General features: G+C 35.1%; 1 protein-coding gene across 3 annotated transcripts in view; it reads right to left on the bottom strand.

The window, feature by feature from the left end:
* Nucleotides 1–24,045, bottom strand: part of LOC102231330 (venom phosphodiesterase 2-like) — a 38,610-nt gene extending 14,565 nt beyond the window's left edge. For 2 of the 3 annotated variants that reach the window (XM_023345294.1, XM_023345296.1), the window contains exons 1-18: nt 23,904–24,034; nt 22,539–22,626; nt 21,081–21,206; nt 19,138–19,198; nt 18,648–18,745; nt 18,050–18,129; nt 15,587–15,706; nt 15,157–15,266; nt 12,575–12,640; nt 12,335–12,407; nt 8,646–8,754; nt 6,897–7,019; nt 5,354–5,385; nt 4,990–5,117; nt 3,995–4,064; nt 3,812–3,899; nt 3,494–3,666; nt 156–201 (exon numbers count right to left, since the gene is read on the bottom strand). In XM_023345294.1, the coding sequence (XP_023201062.1) occupies nt 156–201; nt 3,494–3,666; nt 3,812–3,899; nt 3,995–4,064; nt 4,990–5,117; nt 5,354–5,385; nt 6,897–7,019; nt 8,646–8,754; nt 12,335–12,407; nt 12,575–12,640; nt 15,157–15,266; nt 15,587–15,706; nt 18,050–18,129; nt 18,648–18,745; nt 19,138–19,198; nt 21,081–21,206; nt 22,539–22,626; nt 23,904–23,948 (1,636 nt within the window). In that variant the 5' untranslated portion in view covers nt 23,949–24,034. Of the gene's footprint in view, nt 1–155; nt 202–3,493; nt 3,667–3,811; nt 3,900–3,994; nt 4,065–4,989; nt 5,118–5,353; nt 5,386–6,896; nt 7,020–8,645; nt 8,755–12,334; nt 12,408–12,574; nt 12,641–15,156; nt 15,267–15,586; nt 15,707–18,049; nt 18,130–18,647; nt 18,746–19,137; nt 19,199–21,080; nt 21,207–22,538; nt 22,627–23,903 lie in introns of all 3 variants that reach the window. The other variant, XM_023345297.1, reaches the window with a different exon arrangement.

The following is a 24,045-nucleotide window of genomic DNA, read 5'->3' as shown; positions in this document are numbered from 1 at the left end:
TTTAAGTGAATGTAATAATAATAATAATAATAATAATAATAATAATAATAATAATAATAATAATAAATGGAGTACTTATTTATTAGATACATACTAAGTGCTTAATTTGAATATTTACAGAATTGATTGAACAAAGACTTGTCAAAGCCACTTACTTTCCTCTAAAGTCAAGTTCAAACGGCTGTTAAGTTCATGCTCAGTCTACAAATGGAAACAGGATGAAGTTAGTTAAGTTTTAAACATCTCTGTTACAGCACAATGTAAATGATTTGACAACTATTACAGAAAGAAATGCAATGTTTTTACAACACAAAGAACACAAGCTGAAGATGTTCAGCGATAAGACAGCTGTATGTTTGCAGGACAGTTATACATATTCTCATTTTATTGTGCTAAATTTGACAAATAAAGTCAATACTGCTTACAGAGTGAATTGCATAATGTAAAATGGAAGCACTGAGGTTTTGATGAGCCAGCTGTTTTGGCAATGATGAAAGACAGAAGGTATTCCAAAATGATTTTCCTTCTTTTCAGTTATATCCAGTTGTGAACCATATGATTTCCAGCTGTTCTCTATAAAAGCACTGTTTCTGAGCCAAGATTCATTCAGATATGACTAACTGTCCACAAACAAAATAGCTACTGTATTACTGAGAGTTTATTCATTCCACTGCCAGCTGTTTCCAGAAAAAGAGTTTGTTATCTTAAAAGTATCACACTCATTTTAGGTGCTGGAAGTTGTAGGTGTATTTTCAGTCATTTGAATAAAAAGGAGAAAAAAATGTTAAACTCAAATGGTGGGAAATTACACGTAATGTGCATAAATTTCAATGGAATTGGTGAGACTGCCTTGGGTAATTGGGTTTCATTATGATATGTTAAATACTCCAGAGCTTCCATGCCACCATTATCAAAAGACTCCCACAAAACCTGGATTTAGTTCCATCCAAACTTGGCAGAGCTTTCTCAAAATAGTTTCTATTTTATTTTACTATATACTGATGTTTTAACAGATTACTGCTGTAATGTTGTACACATGTTGTTTTTCAAAGACATGTTCATTCAAGGACCTCAGGATTCAGAAGAAGACCTTCAAAATAGGACAGAATGGAGCAACAGTCTGCATGAAAAATTTACAATATTGGAATATGAAATAATACAGTAGACCTATTACCCTGAGAGACATGAACTGGGTTTATGTCAGGTTTGAGAGATGAAGAAAGATGTGGAAGAAATTCATAACATTTTAAGGTGTGTTTGGAAACTTGCGAGGCAAGCATTATTACATCTTGACCCAAAGTCTGGAACATGTAGACTTTCTTTTTCTGGTCAAGGCTCACACTCCTATGTTTGTTTGGTCCTGTTACCATAGTCATGTGCTTCATGACTCAGGTAAACGTCTGAAAAGGCTGTTTGTATAGTTCTCCATGCATCAGGAAAACTGATGTAATGAAAAATGATGTAATGATTCATCATTGATGAATAAGTTTGCATTTACTTCATTGTCTATTTTCAGATGATTTTCTACTTCTGAGAGATTTGCAAAGCTTGAGATATTGTTTTCTAACCTACTCCTGCTTTCAACTTTTGTGTTCTTTTCCTTTATGATAGAATATGTTCAGATGTTTCCTTCACAAAGCATTTGATACAAATTATTGTTTTGTGTAATTAGTGTCATTTTAGTATAATTAGTGCCCACTAATTTGTGGACTTCTATCTTGACTGTACTGGATTTTACTTGGGGGTAAGAATCACCAAACTGTAAAAATAATTTTTTTGTCTCTTTTCTGGTATGAATATCTTCATACACTTGAAACAAGACAAGACTAATTTACAAGTTACTTTTTAGTAGGATATAGTTATAAGATCTTGTTTTAAGTAAATATCTCCTCGATATTGATGAAAAAGGTTGAGTTCCACTGGGAGATTATTTCACTTATATGGTGGGAAAATGTTTTTACTACATTTGAAAGAATCTGACAGTGGAACTATTGCTTTTTAAAATCAGTATTAAGAAACTATTGACTTATAACAAGCTCCTACAGTTTTCTGAAAAGTTACTTGAAAGTTAGTTTTGTCTTATTTCAAAAGCATAAGACATTTGCATTCGAAACTAGACAAAAATACTTGGTGAGATTTTATGTGTTTGAAGTGAAGGGACTGGAAGTGGATATTTTCTATTAAGTTGTTTTAAATGTGTGTGATTTCTATATTTTTTTATTTATGGTCTTCGTTATTGGACATCCATATTGCATGGTTTTTACCTTTTAAAAACGTTTGCACATGAACAATTACCTGAGATGTGGATGTGCCCTGGCCGATCAGGTGTGAAACAGATCAGGAAAGCTAAAACGTTCAGGACATAAACTCCTGGTCGCTCGGATGGAGGCAGAAGACAGAAACTGGGACAAAACAAGACGGGCCTGACGCGTGGAGATACCCGCCCACCCCCGCAGCTTGAAACTACAACTCCTGGAAAACAATGCGCGTTTACCACAGAAGTGCTCACTTGACGCTTCCACCGTGCCTCTTTCCACTGTCGTATGCAGGGTGCAACATTTCCGTGGAGGGTCACATGGAATGCACAGCTGTTGAAGTTCATTCATTTAACGCAAAATCCATAACACAGCTTTTAGTGAGCGTGTTTGTTCTCCACAGGGAGAGGGAGACCTCTGCATAGCTGTGGATTGCAGCGGGGTTGCTGTGCCGCAAAACCCTCTGAAGGAACGACAAGTTCCGCTTCTCCAAAATAAGTAATTCATAACATTGTTCATTTAAAAAGAACAATGTACACTGGGAACTTTACCTAAATGTGCATCACATTTTCTCCATTTACTTCATGAGAGTGAGACCTGTCGCCAGTCTCTCTTCCCTGGGTGCAGAATGCAGGGTGCATTCTGGTCAAAAGAACTTCCTGGTGTGACGATTACAGAGACCAGCTTAAAGACCTCAGAAATGAAACACACTTTTTAAATTTATTTATTTGTTTAAAAGCAACGTCACTGTGGGTTGATTTAGATTCTATACAGATTCAAAAATAAAAGAAATCTATACTGTTTTTCCAAATAGTGTTTTTGGCATCTGTCTTACAGTTTGGATTATTTTAGTCTCTGGAAAAAAAAAAAAATCAGTAAATAAAATTAAAACCAAACTGCCACTCATTGTAGCAGCGATTTGTGAGACTACATATCTAACCATGCAGGTCGCATCAGATAAGTAAGAGCACAAAAACAGAAGCAAGACATTTTTAATCATCTTAAAAATGATTAAAAACTTTAATCATTTTTAAGATTAAAATGATGCCACAATTTCTTTAATCTGCTAATTGTTGTTTGCCAATGAAACATTTTGATTTGGCGTAAAGTGAACAGTGAACAGTTAAATATTGCTTTGTTTTTAGTTTTTCAAAAATGAAGAGAAATCTGTTCTTTCCTCTCACCCTAGACTAACAGTGGGTCATTTTTATAACATGAAACCATGAAATGATACTCACCATGTCTGGGCATTTGCATCCCAGGGCATCTTCAGGAGTTAGACTGATGAATGGGCACTGAGTTGGCTCACTTTGTTCCGCAGGGTGAGTTGGGTTGTAAAATGTCTTCCTAAGAACATGATTCATGCTGCCATGTGTCCCGTTGTTGTCATATGGAGAGATCTCTAGCACGTCTGGGAATGTGGAAAAAAATTCTTTAGTGTTTCTTAGCTTTTCAAGACAATAATTTTTACAATAACTGTTTAAATTTTAGATTTAGAGTTAACATTAATTTAATTTTATTGATCACATTTTTTCTTTCAGACATAAAACACTCACCACACATTAAGTTGTAGAGCTCAATGTTAGCAAAGGGTTCAATCGTGTTTTTTTGCTGAAACTTTGGTCCGTAGCTGAGAAACATTGCCTGTAAAAAAAGAAAAAAGTCAGTTCTTTTGTATTTGCTATGAATTGTAAGTCAGTTGGGCAGATTTCCAAAATGGAGGAGAACTCTTTACTTACATGCATGCTCTCAACATCGTTGTCATAGCCATGATTCCCACCTGAGCAGAATGAAAGTGATCCTGAAAATCTGTGGGGGAAAAAAAATATTTTTTTACATTTCTGCTTCCAGTCATGCATTAGGTAGAAAAATCAACAGCTACGTGAAGCAGTGACTAAATCTCAATAGTATTGCAAGAATCAAGCTATGGTAATAACCACAAAATAACAAGACCAAATAGCTGCTTGTTTAATCATTGCCTTCCAGTCTTTCTTTGATTATCAGGAGAAATTGTGCTCTTTTTCATGGGATGAATAATTTCCTGAATGAATAATACTATGATAAAAATATGTTAAAATGGTTCCACAGTTATGAAAACTAAAGGCTCTCTTGACATGAGAACTGTTATAAATGTCTTCTTTTATGTCTGCTCTTCACCAAAGAGCATTATTTGTCTGCTGTTTGGTGAATCTGTCTGATTTTGATGGCTTTGTACACAGAGATGGCCCTTCTTTAACTTTCTCTATCCATTTATACATGTAAATACAATATAATGTATAGGAGTCATATTTTTGAAAAATAAATATGATGATAATAACAATATAATAATTATTTAAGCATGCAAAAATGCTTAAATATCAGATTTAAAAATCTAATCTCAATAAAGTAAATTCTATTCTAATTGTGACGCTTTATAATTTGCACATTATTTTGTTGTTCATTCTTTTAGGTCAGTTGATTTATTTTATTTAACAATCAAAGCCTCCTGCTGGTAGGTAAATAACAATTTCTTTAGATTTCAAATGAACTGAACATGAAAGAAAATCCCTTTTGATTATTTGTTGTTAACGAGGGTCAGAAACATCTTAAGTGATACGTAGTTGAAAATGTAAAAAGAAAAAAAAATAAACACATGACAGAAGATTTTGACATAAGATGGATTTCTACACAAAAATGTAAGCCAAAATTGTTTATTGCCGTCAGGATACACTAACTGCAAGTAATCAATGAATACCTCTCAAACTGCCATTTTGGCTCCACCAGGACAGTGACATCTTCAATACGTCGACTGTTAGCGTAGTGGAGCCGCTTTGGTAGGTTGGACTTCAAGTACGGTGTGATCTTCTGGTCCGGCTTCTTGCACTTCAATTACCAAAAGCAAAAATACTGATTTTATAATAAATATCACTCTTTAAATAGATATTATCTGCTAATTTCTTAAAACATAACTTTACGCTTTACGTATGGGAGGTCATTTTAAAAATGTTTGCATTTAAATGTAAACCTTAAAGTCCTAAACTAATCTGTCAGAAAAGTAATACTTTTCTCCACCCATGTATACAGCAATTATTCAGAGTATTGTTGATGTAAATACTTACACTCATATTAGCAACAAGTCCAGCAGAGTCCACTGTTAAGGAAGAAACATGTTAGTCATTTCAGAATTATTCATACGCTGAATAACAAACTTCCAATTACATTTAACTGCATTAGGAGCCAATCTGTACAATAAGCATCATAATATTTTACCACCAGTTGTAGTTTTTCATGCTGTAATTTTAATTTGTTGCACATTACCATTATTACCACAATAGAGTTTTTTTTGGGGGGGTTGCATGGAGCCAGGTTTGTGTGGATAACATTCTCCTTTAGTAAAAATTAAATAATTTTAAAACTGAACTATTTGCACATGCCATCTGTGTGTGATCTTAAAAATGATTTTAAAAAAAGAAACAAATTGAGATTCTAGGGAATTGTTTTAAAAATTGACTATGATAACCAGCTGTGTAAAAATCTTACAGTCAGAGACACGTGAAATCTGCAAATACTTTAGACCCCTTCCCAAAACATTTATAACTGCCTATTTTAATTGTTCAAACACCAAAATGCTTGATGCGCATAGTAGCACAGGTATTAATGTCAATGGTGCTCCTTATCTCCACTCTTTGGGGTGCAACCAATCAGCAGCAGGTAAAATGATGGTGCTTCTGGATTGGCTGCTTTGCAAACATCAGTCAATATTGTGTTAAGTTGCATTGTGCCCAGGTATTCCAGCTTGCCAAGAGAGATTTTCTTCAAAATTTGTTAGTTATATTACATGAACAAATAATTTGGAGTCAAATTCCATGCAAAAATCTATGAATACATGTGTTTCTGGGTCTAGTATATTTGCAATCAACATCCTTATTGACTATATATCCAGAGCTAGGTTATGACCTAAAACTCAACTTTACACTACTACTACTACTATTTAGTTTTCATGAGAATAATGTAATGTTAATTCTAAAGGCGTACTGTGGATTATGCTTAAAGTCTAATTTTGTGTTACTGTAATATCTTTTTCTTTTCTCTAGAATTCATTGCAATCAGTTTATGGTCCACAAGAAAACCTAAAATTAGTTGCAATGTGTACATTCAGAGGGAGTCTCGTTTCCATTTACAGCAGATATTTCTCTACCCTTGACGAAACATCACAAATGTGTGGGCTTTTATTGTCATGTCTAACTGTATGCTATCAGTCTTCCTCTTGACATAAATGATAGGAGTGTTCCATGAAGAAGAATGAACCAAATCTGAATTTCGTGAGAAGAGCGCTCAGAGTGTACCATTTTGTGATTGTGAATAATGGAGCTATCAAGGTCGTTGACAGATTATATCATATCTGTTACATCCATGCTCTTGAATGGATTTCTTTGTTGCTCAGATGCATTGTGCAACTGTTTAGAGGTTGAATATAATTCATCAAAGTCGAGATAATTTTGTGGTTTCCTCCCTCTGAAACCCAAACAGGCCCACACTTTTTCCACAAAGTGAGAGATAAACATCATTGTTCTTCCTGCACTGATACCTACGCAGTAATTGTGATGAGCAAGGCCTAAAGCATGTTCCAATGATCTCTATTACAGTAACACATCTACTTACACACAAAGTCTTCATTCCTGGCTCTGATGCGTCCAAATGGCCCCTCGTTCACAAAATAATTACTGATATCTCCCACCAGCTCCTTCATCACCTCCTTTCTGTCACAGCTGATCTCCTCCATACCTGCAAAGCATTGGACTCTTGCAATAAAGTGCATCACAGAACTACTGATATGTGCTAAAAACTAGAACACATTGCATCTAAAAAATAAGTGTAACTTAAAGGTTAATTTATTTTAAAAACCTAAGAGTCAAAAGGTGAAACACAATCACCTGGATTCATTACACACATTGATATATTTTAACTGCCTATTTCTATAAATTTTAATAACTCAGATGCCAGTTCTCAGAATATTACAACATTACAGAAGGCCAAATAAAAAAAAAATATTAATACAGACATGACAGGTTATACTACATAATGCATTGAAATACTGTTGATTTGACTGTTGTTCAACACTCTCTCATTGTCACCCTCTTAAAAAGGTGAACTCCAATACGACATTGCTAAAAAGAATAAATAAAAAAAAAGCTGGCTCTTCACAAAGCTTGGATCTAAGCATGTTGATCTAAAATTCAGCAAAATGTTGTCGGAAAAAAAACTCACAAGCAACAGGGATAAGTGGAGCCTCAAGATTTTGAGAAGCAGATTATGAGTTTTGCAGGGAGATTGCTCTGGAGTCAGACTTCCCGCCACAGAGACTTCCAGGAAATGAACTACAACTGTTGCTTTCCTTGTCTTTATCTAGTGCGGATCTACAGATAACTTCAGACATCTCTTGCCTAGACTCTATGTCATATTAGTTTCTGCTTTTAATATTATTGTTGAAATAAAATAATATTTTAATGAATCTACTACTTTCTGTATGCACTTTTTTAACATAAAGGGTAATAAATTGCATTTAGTGTTAAAGGCTGAAGGAACATAAGATTGAGGTTTTCTGCTGCGGTTTTTTCCAGAACCCAACCTTCCAAACAAGAGCTTTTCACTGCTATGTAGCACAGTAATCCAGTTAACAATGTCTTCTGAGTTGGATTGGCACAACTGCAGTACATTAAAGGGTGATGTATAATGACGAGCACTTATCCATTAGTAAGCTGATAACTTGGAGACAGACTGTACTCCAGCCACATGAACACACAGGCAGGACGCCAGGCTGTCTGCATTTATCATCTTCAAGGTTTGTTTGTATCTCCTGAGCACTTAATATGAATACACAGGGTTTTATTTGGTAGGAAAACAGCTTTAGCAGTTTTCTTAATATGGTCATATTTATGTGCTTGTGCTTTGACAACTTGCAGAAACTGGAGGCACAGCCTCAGATACACACGGAAAAGAGGAGAGTTTTAATCCAACAACTGTCTGATTAAAATAAACAACTAAAGAAAGAAACAAATGAAATAGCTCTTGACTTGTCAGACATTTTGATATTTTCAGACTTTTGGTTCCTTCATCGTGCAACTTGGAGGGGAGCAGAACCAAAGGAAAAAGAAAGAAAAAGCATCTTGACTGAATGAAGGTTGCATTCAAACAAAAGAAATGCGGTGGATTTATGTTTCCTTAGAAGTTTGGCAGATTCGTGACTCAACTGTGATTTCTCTTTAGTGTTCCTCAGAGAGAGAAAATTTACAACTACAGACAAAATATTTCTCTGGCTCAAAACACTGACTGGGTCCACAGGCACTAAAGAGTAATGTTCATCTGAAACAAAGTTCAATACATCTTTTTGTGCAGTATGTTCTGAGTTACCATGATCAGCAACAACAATGATGTTGAGACAGCGGTGCAGGTCAATTTGCTTGAGGCCATTCATGAGCTGACCCATTATTTTATCCACTCCCTGGATTGCTGTGCTTATCTGCAATAGAACAATGAAAACATTTGGCAAATGGATTTTTTTTTTCTGCAGAAAATGGCATAAAATAATTAAATAATGTTAAAGGGAAACAGTTGGTCTAATACCCAGACAGAATTTTTGTTGGCTCCAAAACATAGTTTGGTTAAGTGATAATAATCCAGAGGAGATTCTGGAGTCATCTGTTGCTCACAAACATTCATAACCATCCATAAATATACTGACATTTGAACATTTAAGCATGTTCACACACAATTGAGCAAAATACATTCAGCATTGTGTAAACTCAGGTGAAATGAGTTTACATTTTTGGAAGTTAAAGTGTTGTTGTATTTTTATATTATCTAATCAACAGTGAATTCATAATTGTAAATCCAATTCTGGAAATTAAAAATGATTTAAGTTGCATATTGTGTAATCATTGCACCCAATCAAGAAGAATGTATACATTTTGTTTTAGGTATAACTGATCATTTGGTTGTCTTCAAACTTTAAGCAAGTTGACATATTTTCAATATGGTCGATGTTAGATATTTGGGAAGGCAACCCAGAAGCTTATTGTTAGTCTGCTTTATCTATTTTAAAACTAGTTTGTTTTCAGATCACTGTCAAATTGTGTACTGGAGCAATCAAGAATCCACCAAAGTTCCATCCTACCTGGAAACTGATGGGAAATGTGTCAATAACCATATCTCCACAGTGAGGAAAATTTAAATTACACAAAGTGAGAAGGTGCAAACAAAAAAAGAAGTGAGTTCTCTAAAATGTATATGTTTGGGCTTGAGTAAAATTCAAAGCCAAACACATTGTCAGCCGGATTGTCAGAGGTGCTGATAGAGAAAAGAACTACCCCTCAATAGGTGGATGGGTAAAATATGAAAACAGTTACCTTAGACAGATGAAAAACAATCCCAAACAAATCATAACTGGTTTCCTACCGATTTTATGCTAAACACCCTTGTGAACATTGTTAGACCTGGTTTATATGCCTCATCCATGCTTGGAAACCAACCAGTTTATCTACAATTTTTTTCCAAAAACAGCAGTGAAATGTAAAGCTACAATTATTCCTGAAGTTTGTTAATTTCTAAGAAAACATGTGGTTGAGGTGCAACATGCATTTATTCAAAGTGCCTAAAATTGTTGACATAATGAGTAAACATAAACTGCCCACTGGTGCTGTAATTCCCCACCTTTATCCCTAAAAGAGAGGAACAGTAGGGAAAAATAACTACATAATCCACAATAATTCTGTTGTTGAAATATCTAATGGAGGAGGAAATTATACTGTTTAAGCCTTGGGAAATTGCATATATTTAAAATATTAAATTCCAGTCTGGTTTGTGCAGACTTCAAACTTCCGCTGAGTAATCTACAGTTTGTTTTCTTCAAAAACACGTCACTGTCTTTTTTATCAAAAATGAAACACAGCTAGAGGAATTGTCCGTTTCCCTCCCACTCTCATCCGCTTTATGACCACTGGTCAAACTCATCGCCTAAGAGGCAAATTTCGTAGAAACAGGATGTTCATGTTTTATCAGCTGGTAGTCACCTGCTGCCAAAGAACACAGATGACGTACTTCCAGCTTGATTCTTCTTTAATATGTATTCTCAGTGTAGGTCTCACTTCTTTGAGGATTAAGGGGAAATAATTGTTATTTTCCTGCAGTGACTCTGAAACAGACTCTAGACAGAAGATGGAGACAGTCTGATAACCCATTCAACTCCTATCATCATCTTCTGCAGGGCTCTTTCTATTGGATAGAGGTGTACATATATGGCTGAAAAATCCATTTCTTCTTTCTTCTGTACATAGAATCATAATTATTATATTGCTACTAGAGACATTGGGTTAGCCAGCACCACTTATTTAATCAGTGTGACTTATTTACATAAGTGGGTTCCTAGTTTATACTGTAAAGTTTATCATAATTTCTATTATTTTTAGCTTATTTTTGGTTCAGTCTTGACCTCTTTTGGGTTTTCTTTGATCCTTTTGAATAGTAGTTCTTTGTATTCTTCCACATCTGGTTATGCTTTCCATTTTGGGATACTACCTTTAGCCTTTTTCTGTTTCAGTTTTCTGAAATGCAGTTTGTTTTCCCTCCTCTGAATGACTCACTTTAGTTTATCAAAACCACCTCCATCCTCACTTCAAATCTCAAGTCCAAAGTTTGCGTCTACATTAGAGTGGCTTTCTAAATGCTTTTAACTTTACAACCTTATATACTAAATGTCAGATTATGGTGTTGAAAACATGGCTCATAAACAGCAATGGACCGCTAGGGGTAAACAGCACATGAGCTCATTGTTTCTATAAATGCTACTCTGTTGAACACGAGCTACACAAAAACATAAATGGAAAATGTGAATGGCACAAAATATTGTCAAACATCAAGTATACATAGTTTTATTTTTGTTCACCTGTGTGGTCATGCTGTATGTCATCTAAATGGATTCCTGCCAACTTTCTGAGGAGGCAATGAACTCGAGCTTTAAGACTTTAACAGTTTTTCTTGCAGGAAATGAAATTCTTTTGACTTTTTTTGCATAATGAGGAAGAAAGGTCCTTTCTCCCTCTTGATGGCAACTCTAAATCAAAGTTTTGCAACAATATAAAGACTTAACTCTGAAGTCAAAATAGAGATGAGCTTAGATCCTTATAGGAAAAGCAATTAGCTTGCTAGTGCCTAAGACTGAATGGATGTTTAGAAATGTTTAGCAGGAGTTCAAGGTGAGCTTCTGAGTGAGAGACCCATTAGATAACTTTTCACCACCTGATGGAGATGAAACGTTTGAGGATTCAACATGTAGCTGGGCTGGAATAGGCTTCTTATGAACTGTGACTGGAAGTGGTTAGACACTTTAGTTCTTCCCCTAAACTGTTAATCATTTAATTCCACTTAATTCCTAAAACTGTTTCTGCAAGTTTGCACCCAGAGACATGAACAATCTATTTCTACAGCAGTTTAATTTGAAAGTGGAGTATAAGAATATATAACTTGAATATAATTGATGGAAATGAGTATTTGATCCCCCACGGCCCATATAATTGTGATTTATTGTAAATAATCTGTTGTTTTTGTAATCCTCAATTACACTGGCACATTTTGCACGTTATTTAACTTAACCTACTCAGTTGCCCATTCCTTTGGAGAAGGAGAAGTGCACTATTTTTAATAATTGCATAATTTATGTTGAAAATGTACAATTACTGTACAGTATGTTATATATATATATATATATATATATAAATAAGTTAGTATTTCATTCTATCCTTGGTTTAATTGCCTGTCACTTTGCTGCTGTTGCACCAGAAGTTCTGTTCTATTCTAATCTATAAATGAACTTTACACTTTACTTACTGTTCAATAAAAAAACTTTTACCCTTTCATAATCATTTATGATAGGTTGCATTAAAGAAATAATGATGATAAAATTGTTTGTGAATGACTGTGGATTAGGGGAATTTGAGATACCAGAAGGTACATTTAGGAGAAGCTTTAAAAGGGCATGAGGTCATCTAAGATTATCTGATTCTTTTGCTTCCTTATTGTCTGACAATAAACTGAAATGGCCTTACCCGTGCACTGACGGGACCAAAGTTGTGCCCGGATTTATCAGGTTCCTCCAGATAGAGTGTGTAGAAATCAGGCCTGACAGACAGTTTTTGATATTAAAATGAGAAATCTGATAATAATTTCAAAACAATAATCTAAGAGTGTTAATCTGAAAAGAAACTCTACTGTAACATAAAATCTAATAATTTCACTTTGATAACTTAGGTGTTAATCTGGAAGTAAATATCACTGCTGATACTAACCTTTCATTATCTGGCAGCTGCAGCCACTTCAGAATTGTAAATACTCTTTCTTCAAACGGCACATCTCTGAAAAAGAAAGATCATGTATTAGAGCAATTTATTACCAACAATAATTTATACCAGCAGTTTGAGGTTTCCATATTTTATTAGTGATTTTTTCTTACTCAGGCTCATCAATAAACTAGAAATAATAATAAAATAATAATATTAATATGTAGTATGTAATATTAATTCGATATTGTAGATTGTAATGATGACAAATGCTTGGCATTTCCTTTTTCCTTTTGAGTTTTATCAAGAACAATTTCTCCTGTTATTCACCATTTATAATTTTTTTATTCTTCTACAGATTTTATGGTTATTGCCTTTGCTTTGCCAAAATAGCTTATCAATTCTCTACAAAGCACATGTAATTCCGTATTTAGCTGTGCCTCAGAGTTCCTGTAAAAAGTGCCCCTGGCACAGCGTGTCATTGTTTCTCTGCATCTTCCTGCTTTTCCACCTTACACTCAGCCAACTGTAGCAGATGGCCCTTCATAAAGAACCTGGTCCGGCTCGAGGAGTTTATTAAAGCTAAAGAGAAATCTTTCCTTTCCACTGATGCTTCATGCTTGCTCAGAATTAGTAGTTACTGCGATCAAAGATTCAATGCAACTGACAGAGATTCCTTAGATACTATAACTTTTGACCAATTAGCAATAAATTATCAACTGAAACTGGTATTGTATTATATTTTTTGCAGAACTAAACTGGATGTTACTGGTTTTGAGTTTTGCTGTATGATTGAATTGTTCTGAAAGGAGTTGGATTGATCTGAATCAAAGTTAAACTGTGGAACCAGTTTGTCTGTGCCTTGAGGTTTTAATTATCTTATTCAGTGACCTTTAATTTATTTTTCCTGGTAAATGGTCTTCATGCTGCTTTGTTAATGTTTCTCCAGAACTCTGATTTTAATTTTGACCTATTATCAGCTGAGTCATTCCAACTGTTGAACTTCTTCAGTATAAACTGCGATTAGTAGTTCAGTTTCCAGACATTGTGCTTCTCCCCACAATGATTGCTCACAGACACCTAAACAATTTGTGGTTCTGAATATTGCTGTGAGCTCTTCTGTTATAAAAATACAGTTTGGTTGTTTAAATATTTTTTGTCCATTTGTTCAAAGTGTGATGTCACTTTGAACCACAACTCCCTCATTAATGTAGGTTTGGCTTCCAACCATTGCCATGTGTTATTAGCCAACACTAACAGGAGCATCTTGTTCTGAACAAATAGGGTAGGGCTCAAATGTCAAGTTCTCCTAAAGCTGGTTTTTTGGGGCATTTATGTTAATTCCTTCTTTCTGTATAGGCAGAAAATCTGCTTTTTAGCTGAATACATGTGTCGTGATTTATGATCTGAAAAATAAAATGACTCTGAACTGTTCTTGAAATCCACCGGAGCCATTAGTCACAGCTCTTGAATTGTTGGAAATGTTGCCATGAGCCTTACTGTGCCCTCTTTGGTTTTTGTGAAAAAGAAAATCATCACAAAGTAGAATTTAATTGAGAAGTATAGCCTTGAAGCAGACATTTTTGCCCAGCGCTTTCTGTGAGATAGTTCAAGACTGGATTTGATCTGAACAGCAGATTTCAAGTCTTACCACTGAACTTCAATTCCATATGCATTGACTTTGAATGGACCATGCCCAAGTGTTGTAGAGAGGTGATACAGGCACATGGAGACCACAAACACTACTGAGCCTCGTTTTGACTTGTCTGGAGGAGTTTCCTATAAAGTCGGATCAGTCTTCCACTTTTATTTTGAGTGTGATTCTAAATTCAGACAACCCATTTTATAATCATTTTGATTTACATTGATCTTTTTTTATGCTATTTTGTTCTCAATGCATTTTACTATGAAGCAAATAAAGGATTTAGGGTTTGTTATTTTAGTATTGTCTTTATTTTTGAGCAGTACCTAGCCTTAATTAACACGTAAAATATTTAAGCCTTTAACTTTATTACGTTTCGGTCAAATGGTAAAGAATATGTTTGTTCTGTGCATAACAGAAAAAAGTTGAATTCAATTACAATAATGTTTGTAGCCTCAAAACACTTTTTAAAACCCTATTTAAAATGTTTGGTATTATAAGCAGTACAGTCCATCTAGGTTTGTGTAAAAATACCCCTAATATATGACACTTTCCATTGGTTTTGATCCAGCAAATGTCAGTCCTATCTTACTTGGGGGAAAAAAAATCTGCCATGCATTGACGTCAAAAAACGTAAGAAAAACAAAGACATGTAGTGTAAATAGCTGCTATATGTGTAACAACTTATGATAAACAGACTGTATTAGAGTTTCCAAAGGCCAAAATGTTAAGACTTAAGTTGATATGGTTAACATCTGTTGATCCATTGAGGCTCCAGACATTCCCACGCAAAGATGAAACGTCATCCTGACTCTGCCTTACAGTAAGGCTGAGAGAGATAAAATTCTCTTTTGCTTCTTTACAGAAATTAGGACCGAGCGGATTGTGTTTGATATGACTGTCTACAGCTTTTCTTTCTGTATTTTAGTACATGGCATCTGCATCTTACCCATCATAAGGCTTGTAGATGTCAGGGAAACTTTCGTTGATTTTGACATCTGATCCTGGCCAGAAAAAGGTCCCAGATTTCAGACCTTGATTTGTAACTGTGTTCCAAATCTGTTGAGAGAAACAGGACACGATATTTTACTGAAAGCTGAAGAAATCACTTTTACAAATCCAATTTCTACAACAATTTTTCATTTTGATATTAACAAGCCAAAGGAAAACTTTTCCCCAGCCTTTTCTTTTCATCTCTTGTTTCTGCTTGCTCTTCTCAATATCTCGATGTAAGATTATAATTAAAGGAGAACTATGTGAACATACACTAGTGGAAAACAATAAAGACATACGTTTTAATTGGAACAAAACAAACAAAAAAAAATAATCATTCAATAAAAGCCAAATTCTGAGCCTGAGTCAAACTTAGAAGGACTCACAGGTTGTCCAAGGTACCAGGCTGGGTTGTTTTTCTCGTCATTGCTCAGGCTGAACGAGGCATTAAACACGGGATCGTACATATTGTTGTCAATCAGACCGTTGGACTCTGGATACAGACCCTGAACATGAAATGAGGGTAACATGAGAAACAGGATGAGAGATATAAAACTCTGTCCAACATTTTCTTAAATACCAACTGCACAAATAAATACTGAACTCCTGCCAATAAATGTTAGTCATGCCTTTATGATTTACTCAATCAGCATCTACAGGTGTGTTTTAGCATTGCCACAATACACTCATGATTTACTCTTGTCATAAGTTAAGTCATGGGTGTGCAAGTAAAAAATGCAGTCTATCAAGATGTTGCAAAACAGTGAAAGGAGATACCACGGGATTCCCTTGCGTGGGTTTGGAAAAACAGTTTCCATGAGATTGCCTGGAATTTTCTAACTCAGAACTTAGAAAGTTCAACAAAGTTCAATCAAGATCAAGGAAAAGTTAGAAAACTGAAAATAATGGTATTTCCTCTATGTAAAGTTCAACTAAACCCCTGTGACACAGAAACATAAAACTAGTACCCTAAGAAACATATTTAGAAAGTTTATCAGCACAAACAAGATGATTTGGGGGTTAGGTACACATTAAGGACAAAAATTACCAAGATATTCATATATTTAACTTGTCCCTTGTACCTTTTACCACTTAACAACAGATGAGTAAGTCAGCAGCAACTCTAGCCCACATCCCTCCTGACCTGCCCTCTCCTAAGTGAAATTAAAGCTGCAGTATGTAACTTTTACAAAAAAAAAATCACATATTTGTTAAAACTGTCAATATGTTGTGATAGTATGGTATGAGAGATAATCTGTGAAAAATCTATTTCCTCTGCTTTATCAAAGTGCTAGAAACAACCAGTCAGTGGCAGAAGAGTTTCAGTGCTGTCAATCATAATCTCATGTGGCTGCTCATCCTTCATCCCCCTCGCTCTGTGCTATGCTGTATCTAGCGCAGCCTGTTGTGAATGCAGTCTAGTTAGCATAGCTACCTATGACGGCAGATAAACATTTTTCCTGCAATGATATGTTTTCTCCACCATTAGCACATTTAGCAGTGAGTGAATGAAGTTGATTGATAGCACTAAGACCCTCCTCCTGGTTCTGATTGGTTGTAGTAATTCAGGGATGCGGTGGAGGAGATTGATTGTTTTCACTGATTACTTGTCTCGTAACAAACTGGCACGACAGGGTGACAGCTTTAAAAAATATGGAGAAAACATATTTTTCCATACTGCAGCTTGAATAAAATGCAACTACATAGCATTTTTTTGAGAAGTCTGGATTGCTTTATGTGTATTTTGCACGTTGCTTTTGACTGTTGCTTGTGGGGAGAGACATTTCAGTTAGCTAAAACTAATAGAAAAAGTTTAAGCAGCCAACTTGCATACTGTATGCGGACTGTTGGATGTAAAATTCATGAGCAGTAAATATTGTGCTAGTTATCAGTATTGAACCAAAGAAAGTAAGGCAGTTGCAAGCCTTTAAAATTGTGACGCTTTTGTTGGGTCAGATAGACTCAAAAAATTGTAACAGCAGCTGCGTGGGGGGGCCCAATTAAATTTTTTGTCATGGGGCCCAAGATTCCTGGTGGCGTCCCTGTCCATCAGGTATACAGTTGTAAAGAAATGTAAAGCAGGGATACTTTATTTAAAAAGTCTAGCTTTAGATTTCTCATTGAAAACTGTTCACCTTAACAAATTTAAGACAAAGCTTAAATTTGTTGAATAAAACATTTTTATCATTTATTGCCACAAGTCATGTAGGAAAAGCAGCAAAGTGAAAGACAGTGCTCTGGTCAAATGTTGAAAACCTACAATAGCTTTTTTTTTCATTCCCACTTATGTACTATTCAATGTTGGTCTGAGTGTCAAAATATAACATTTTATATACACTTTAAAAAATGTGCATGGTTTTTGTTGTCAGTTGTGTGACTAAATCTGCCATAATCATTAACCCTAGTCACTGATAAGAGTGTTGGTTTATATCTATGCATAAGTCAATCTTTCCTTGCATATCTTAATCACTACATTTAGGAAAATACAGTACATCTAAATATGCAAGTCAAAAATGCAGTTTGTTGAGATGCTGTTGAACTGGAATCTATGGAGATCATATTCAGAAAATCTCCAGGATTTTTTACTCAGAGCAGAGATATTTCAACTGACTAGAATATAACATATTGAACATATCCAAGTAATTTTGCATTAAATATTGTGACCTAAAAGGTATTTTATAAACACTGTATCTTTTATATGAAAATATAAAATCCTTTAAACAAGTTATTATGGATTTAATTTAGTAATTTGAGTAGTTTTTATTCCCATACATATACAAAGTTCAGTCCTTTAGAGATGCACATGAATTTGTGTGTAGGTTTGTTAGTGCAGTCTTGTGAGTCTTTACCGTAACAATTGTGTAGTGATTAGGAAACGTCTTGCTTGGAAATGCTGCCTGCATGTAGGAAGTCGATGTTCCACAGCTTCCTGAAGATGACATGCAGAACTTAATAATGTGGAGGCATGTTATTCAGTCAAAGTCTTCTTTGGAATGAGGGAACCGGTTTGTGCATCAGTATGTTCATGTGAGTTTACATGCTGTCACTGGATGGCAACAGATCAATAATTATTAAAAGTTCTGAAAATTCAATCCAATTCAAAAATACTCAATTGCTCCCAAAGGGAAATTAAATGTTGTTGTAACTCATTAGTTCAGATTCCTGAAAGGGTCATTTTAGGTAAAATGCAAGAATGAACTTGTTACTGACTATGACTTCATGAAAAGTTTAATAGGAAATCCTGACTCCTCTTGCGGGGTTAAATCCGACTTTCTTGATCATTGTTTACAATCAGAATCAACATGACTGGCAGGAAGAGGAAGTGCTATTAATTTTTAAGTTTTTCAGGTCAGGATATTTAAAAGACTGCTTCATTAGACGAAAATGCAGTATGTCATTTTCTCGTTGTACATAATCAGAACACATAATATTATGCTTGATATTAACTGAGTTTGTCCATGACAGGAATAAGATCTCTCCATGTCTGCAGGTATTCAGCTCTTAGTCCATCCAGAGACACCAGCAGCAGCGGCTGTCGCTTAAAGCTAGGAGAAAACAAAAGAAAAAATGATAAAACTGAATAGCAGGAGAAGAGATACTTTAATTAATTAACATAGCTGTCTGTCATCCAACATAAGAGAGGGCTATAAGCAAACATGCACACAGAGTTGATAACATCTACTTAATACTTGCATCCAGTAGCAGCATTTTATAACCATATTCTTGCACAAAATCTTTGAAAATATTTGGCTGTGGTGGTGTAATGGCTTTGACTGTGTAAATACCTCATTACAAAACTGGTAAAAGAACAATCAATGTTATTCCATGTAAGAAGGTATGCTGGAACCATGTCATATCAGAAATGAACATTTACATGAAACATTTAATTTTTGAGAAAATCCAAGTGAAACTACTCAACTTTTGAGTAATGGCTTACCCTTCAGGACATTTGGGAGCTGACAAGTCATCACATTGGTCCTCTACCCACTCTGTTTCTCCTACAGGACATAGAAAACATGAACAGCACTGAAGAGAGTGTGTATTTTATAACTGCATGTCACAGTATTATGTGCAGTATGGCACATCCTCTCATGATGGATAAGTAATGGATCTACAGAAGAACAAAATAGTTCAGTTGTCCTGTGAGGTTCTGTGGTTTTCCCCCAATCTATTCAATGTTCATTGTACTCCCCAGTATAGAGAGGTCGTACTGGAGACAAATACATTTTAACTGCAATGAAGTCAACCTTTCCACAGGCAGCCCTATATACAGTATGTCTCAATGTCTGTGCACTTATTTATGCACATAAAAGGGTAAATGTTTTAACTGAAATTAGGCATTTTAACCTCATCTATGGAACTGTTTCCTGTTGAACGTTTTGTAAGTTCTGCAAGAGCGTCAATAAATAGGTTTCTGGCAGATCATTACATCAACCTAAAAGACCTCTCAGCTGTTTTATTGTTTTCTGGAAGGGACTGTGCCTTGTAAACTTGCTTGTGTCCAAGTCTGACATCAGAAATGTACCCTCACACATTTATTTCCATAGTGACACCATCTCAGCATTCTCATAAAATCCCACAAATGAGAACTGGATGTAAGAAATGCAATTACATTAGCTCATTTCAGAGATGACGACCCACATTTGAGATTTCAACTCGAGTTGCACTTAAGTTGTAGAAATAAAATTTGAGAGTCAATTCAGAATTGTATCATAAGACTTGACTTGGACTTTAAAAAATAACTTCCAAACATTTCAAGCTCATGTGGAGACACATTTTGACTCCTTTATGAGAAACTGACGTATATTTGAACATAGAAATCCCCAGGCCAGGCCTATTCCGGTGTATGGAGAGTTGGAAGTTGTTAAATCTGTCAAATGTACACATTTCCCCTACTCACTGTGAGCTTCAGAAGATTCAAAAGGCTTCAGAAATACCTTGTGTGAAAATGTTGCGTATTTTCTTGTAATACTTGCCTAATTTATTTAATCACATTTTGGTAGAACTAGAAGGGGTCTTGAGATCCCTCTGATCCCTGTCTGTGCAGGATGTTGTGGAGCACTGCTGTTCAGTGCAATATTGTGCAGAACTGAATAGCTAACATTTTATCAGACATTTTCATTAAGTTGCACAGCAGTCCATTTAGCAGATCTATACCAAAGCCTTTTCTGTTTCAGAGCCTCTGATGATTTATAGTGGTCAGTGAATGTGCTCTTCCTGGATCTCTGCTGGATGATCCATATAAAAATACTTCAGAAATGGCTTGAAGCTCCATATTCCTCTCCTGAAATGCATAGATTTTGACCAAATTCTATGAGGACATGCCTTTGCATATATATTTACCCAGAAATCAACTCACTCTCCATGAAACCCTCACATCCAGCAACAATTCACACAAGATATTTTCAGCATTAGCTGTTTAATTTACCAAACATGCTTGTGTTGATCTGCTGGGATTTACTGTTAAATCTAAATACACAATCCAAAACCTGGTGGGGTTTTAACCACCATTAGTCCAATGAATTTCTGATTCTATAAGTTTGATAGTAGTCAATATGACTCCAGAACCTGAACTAAATGATAATTCATGATTTAACAAGAGTTCGAGAGGGAAATAGTATTTTCACATAACACCAGATTGGTTTGGACACTTGGATATTTTTTTTTTTCCCTTGGTAAATTATTCTAAATTATTTGAAAATAGATTAATACAGTATTTGAAGATACTTTTATAACACTGTATTTGACTGGGTGTGCATAAGACTGACATGACACTGTCATAAATACGACATAACATCTGTCATCTGTATGAGGAAATTACTTTTTGCAGCACCAGCAGTGTTTTGGCCAAATCACGCTGCGTCGATCCATATTTCTTACCATGACAAATGTGTTTGTAGTTGGTGCAGCAGTCTCCTGCAGACAGACAATCATTGTCGCAGTGACATTTGCTCTCCGCCAGCCTCTTTTCACCACAGCGTTTTCTTGAACATTCCCACTGTTGGGCTGAAAGAAACAGCAACTACTTACACACACTGCACACTAAGACAAAAGTAAAATGTAGAGAAGACGATCATTGTGCTCTTTTGCAGGCAGAAAAATAGGATCTGTCTTAGCATTTAATTCTGCAGTTTACTCTTTCAGTGGCGCTCTGAACTTCATCAATTCACAGTAAATGTTTGAGTAAAATCAGTGTAGTTGTCTTTCTTGGAGCCATGCAGATGTCATGGTAGCTAGTTACAGTTGGTATCACATCTGCAGCCTGGGACTTCATTGTCAAAAGGTTCAAAGCATCTATTCTTTCAGAGGTACTTATAGAAATAGTTTTTATTATTCAGTTCATCGCCAATGAATTTGTTTAATAAAGAGGGAAGCTGTTGATTAATTAAAATGCAAATGTGATATGTCATTGTTATTTTAAGTTCATAGAATATAAGCAGTAAGGGAAGATAGCATATCTTCCAAAATATGTTTTTCTTCCTTACTTTTCTTCCTTATTTCCAAATATTTATGTCATAACATCAGAAAATTGCTGATTTGATGTCATGTCAGTTCAGTGTTTGATGATACTTTGCAGTTTTCTTAATTTGTTTTTAGTTCATTTCATGACTATATTATTTTTTACATTTTTTTTAAGGAATTGGCGTTGTTTTTATTGTGAAGTAAACATAAGGAACTCAAATCTGTTTCTCAATTTTGCCATTGTGCAAAATGTTTTTCTTTTCAAAATAAATTAGCTTGATTACTGGGGCATGCTTGGTTTTGCATCACATTGTCATGTCACAAAGAATAGCTCGAAGTGACAGTTGGTCATTTGACACAGTTTCAGTATCATTACTCTTAAGTGTGATTGAGAGTTATAATTAGACACCCAATGGAAAGCATTTCTTCATTCCTGGCAATGGATAGTAGGTGGTAACCAGAACAATGAAAGTTACACTTTTGACTTGGTCAAGCAAGAAATGTTTCTCGAAAGAACTGGTTTATCTCTAAAGACTGTAATTTCTTGATCGTGAGTAGGTGTCTTTATGTCTATGAGTCACAGTGTTTGAAAAGACTTGATCTGTAACAAATTGAGAATACCATTAGCCTGAGCTAAACAAAACTCGTCTGACTCATTCGAGTCACCTGTGTCAGGCTTAAAATGTGCTGAAAGATAGTAAATAAACAATTTACAAAGGTATGTGGTTGCTAAGCAAAATTCAAAGGCCCTGCTGCCTCCACAAACACTTCACTCATCAGTGTTTGGTTTCATGAAGTGGCTAGGCATGTAGCTACACGTCTGGTTTCTGGAATGTAGAAGTGCAACAGAATATGCCTGGATGTTTCTGGCATTACCTTCATCTTTATCTTTCTGCAAACCCAGTCCAAGACCCAATCCAAGACCAAGGATTAAAGTCACAATTGCTGCAGCCAAGACCCCGATCTGTCAAACACAAGGTCACATTATAGTTCAGCTTGAGCTTTTGCAAATGTCAGCCACATGCAGTCTGGTTCACATGAATAACATCCTGATGACATGGAAAAAAACACTGAAGAGAAACTGCAATAGAGTCATCTATCTCTGATAAAATCACTGCTGCAGGGCACAGTTAACTGCTTCCATTCAGGAATTATAAATATAACTATACTTAAAAACAATTCAAGTATTACTATATTTGAACTGGGTATCAAAGGGCTAAATTATATTCATGAAGAAATTTCTATGGGTCATGACCCCTTTATTACTGGTGCATTGGACTTGCTCAAAATTAATTTCACTAATTCAACTCAAAAAGGAAAATTTCATTAAAAACAGAATAGTGTTATTTGGAGTCCCGTACATGTTTCTGGTGATTTCTGGTGATTATGGTTTACAGCTAATTAAAGCCAAAATACATCATTAAATAATTCTGAAAAAGAAATGCTATGTCCAAGTTATGACCTACAAAATAATAAGGTAAGACGTCTGACTTGACAATTGACCAGCACACAGTAACACCATCTACAAGAGGACAATCTATAAAACACAGTTGCCAAGAAAGTTGCCTTTTCATAGAGAGTTCTATCAAAAGCATACTATAAAGAAGTGGAGTGAAAGGATTTACTTTATCTGAAACCTAACAACAAATTTTAAAGTATTTTCACAAGAAATATTAGAGATACTAGAACAAATGCAGATCATCTGGATGCAACCCTGGCTTCCTTGACCTCTTAGGAGAGCCACAGACAGATTACCTTCATGTCACATTATAATGAAGTAATTCAGGCAAAAGATGTCTTGACCAAGTGCAAATGATCTATGCTGAAAAAAACAATGGGTCTACTGATACTCATCAAAACAAACACCAATAAACCCTTGAAATAAACCTGCTATTTTAATTCCCATTATTTTCTGGAAATGATTTGTTGAAATAAAGTACATTTTTGATTATATTCTAATTTATTAATATGCACATGAGGATTAATAATCAATATTTTACAGCATTTGTTCTGAATATTGATGAAAAATTCAAAAACATACAGTCTTTATTCTTCTGAATAAGAATTTGGATGCACAGACATTTCAAAATCTCTTTGTCTAAATCTTTTTAGCCTCAATAAACGAACATTGTTACTTGTTGTAATTCAAGGTTTTGAAATCTTAGGGTCTAACATTCTATATCTTTGCTGCATTAAAGCTAAAGTCATAGATTCCCATCAGGAACAACCAGCAATACTCACTATGATTTTCTTCTTGTTTTTCTGTAACCAGGATACCCAGTCCATGGCTATATTGGATCTTCTAGTTTTATATTCATACAATTCAAACACAGACACAGATAACAGACAGAAAGAGAGAGGAGGCAAGACAACAAATATATCT

Source organism: Xiphophorus maculatus, chromosome 13 (assembly GCF_002775205.1).
Source record: "Xiphophorus maculatus strain JP 163 A chromosome 13, X_maculatus-5.0-male, whole genome shotgun sequence".
In the NCBI taxonomy this organism is placed as follows: Eukaryota; Metazoa; Chordata; class Actinopteri; order Cyprinodontiformes; family Poeciliidae; genus Xiphophorus; species Xiphophorus maculatus.
Note: the sequence above shows the minus strand (reverse complement) of the source record. Positions and strands in the feature narration are given on the sequence as shown.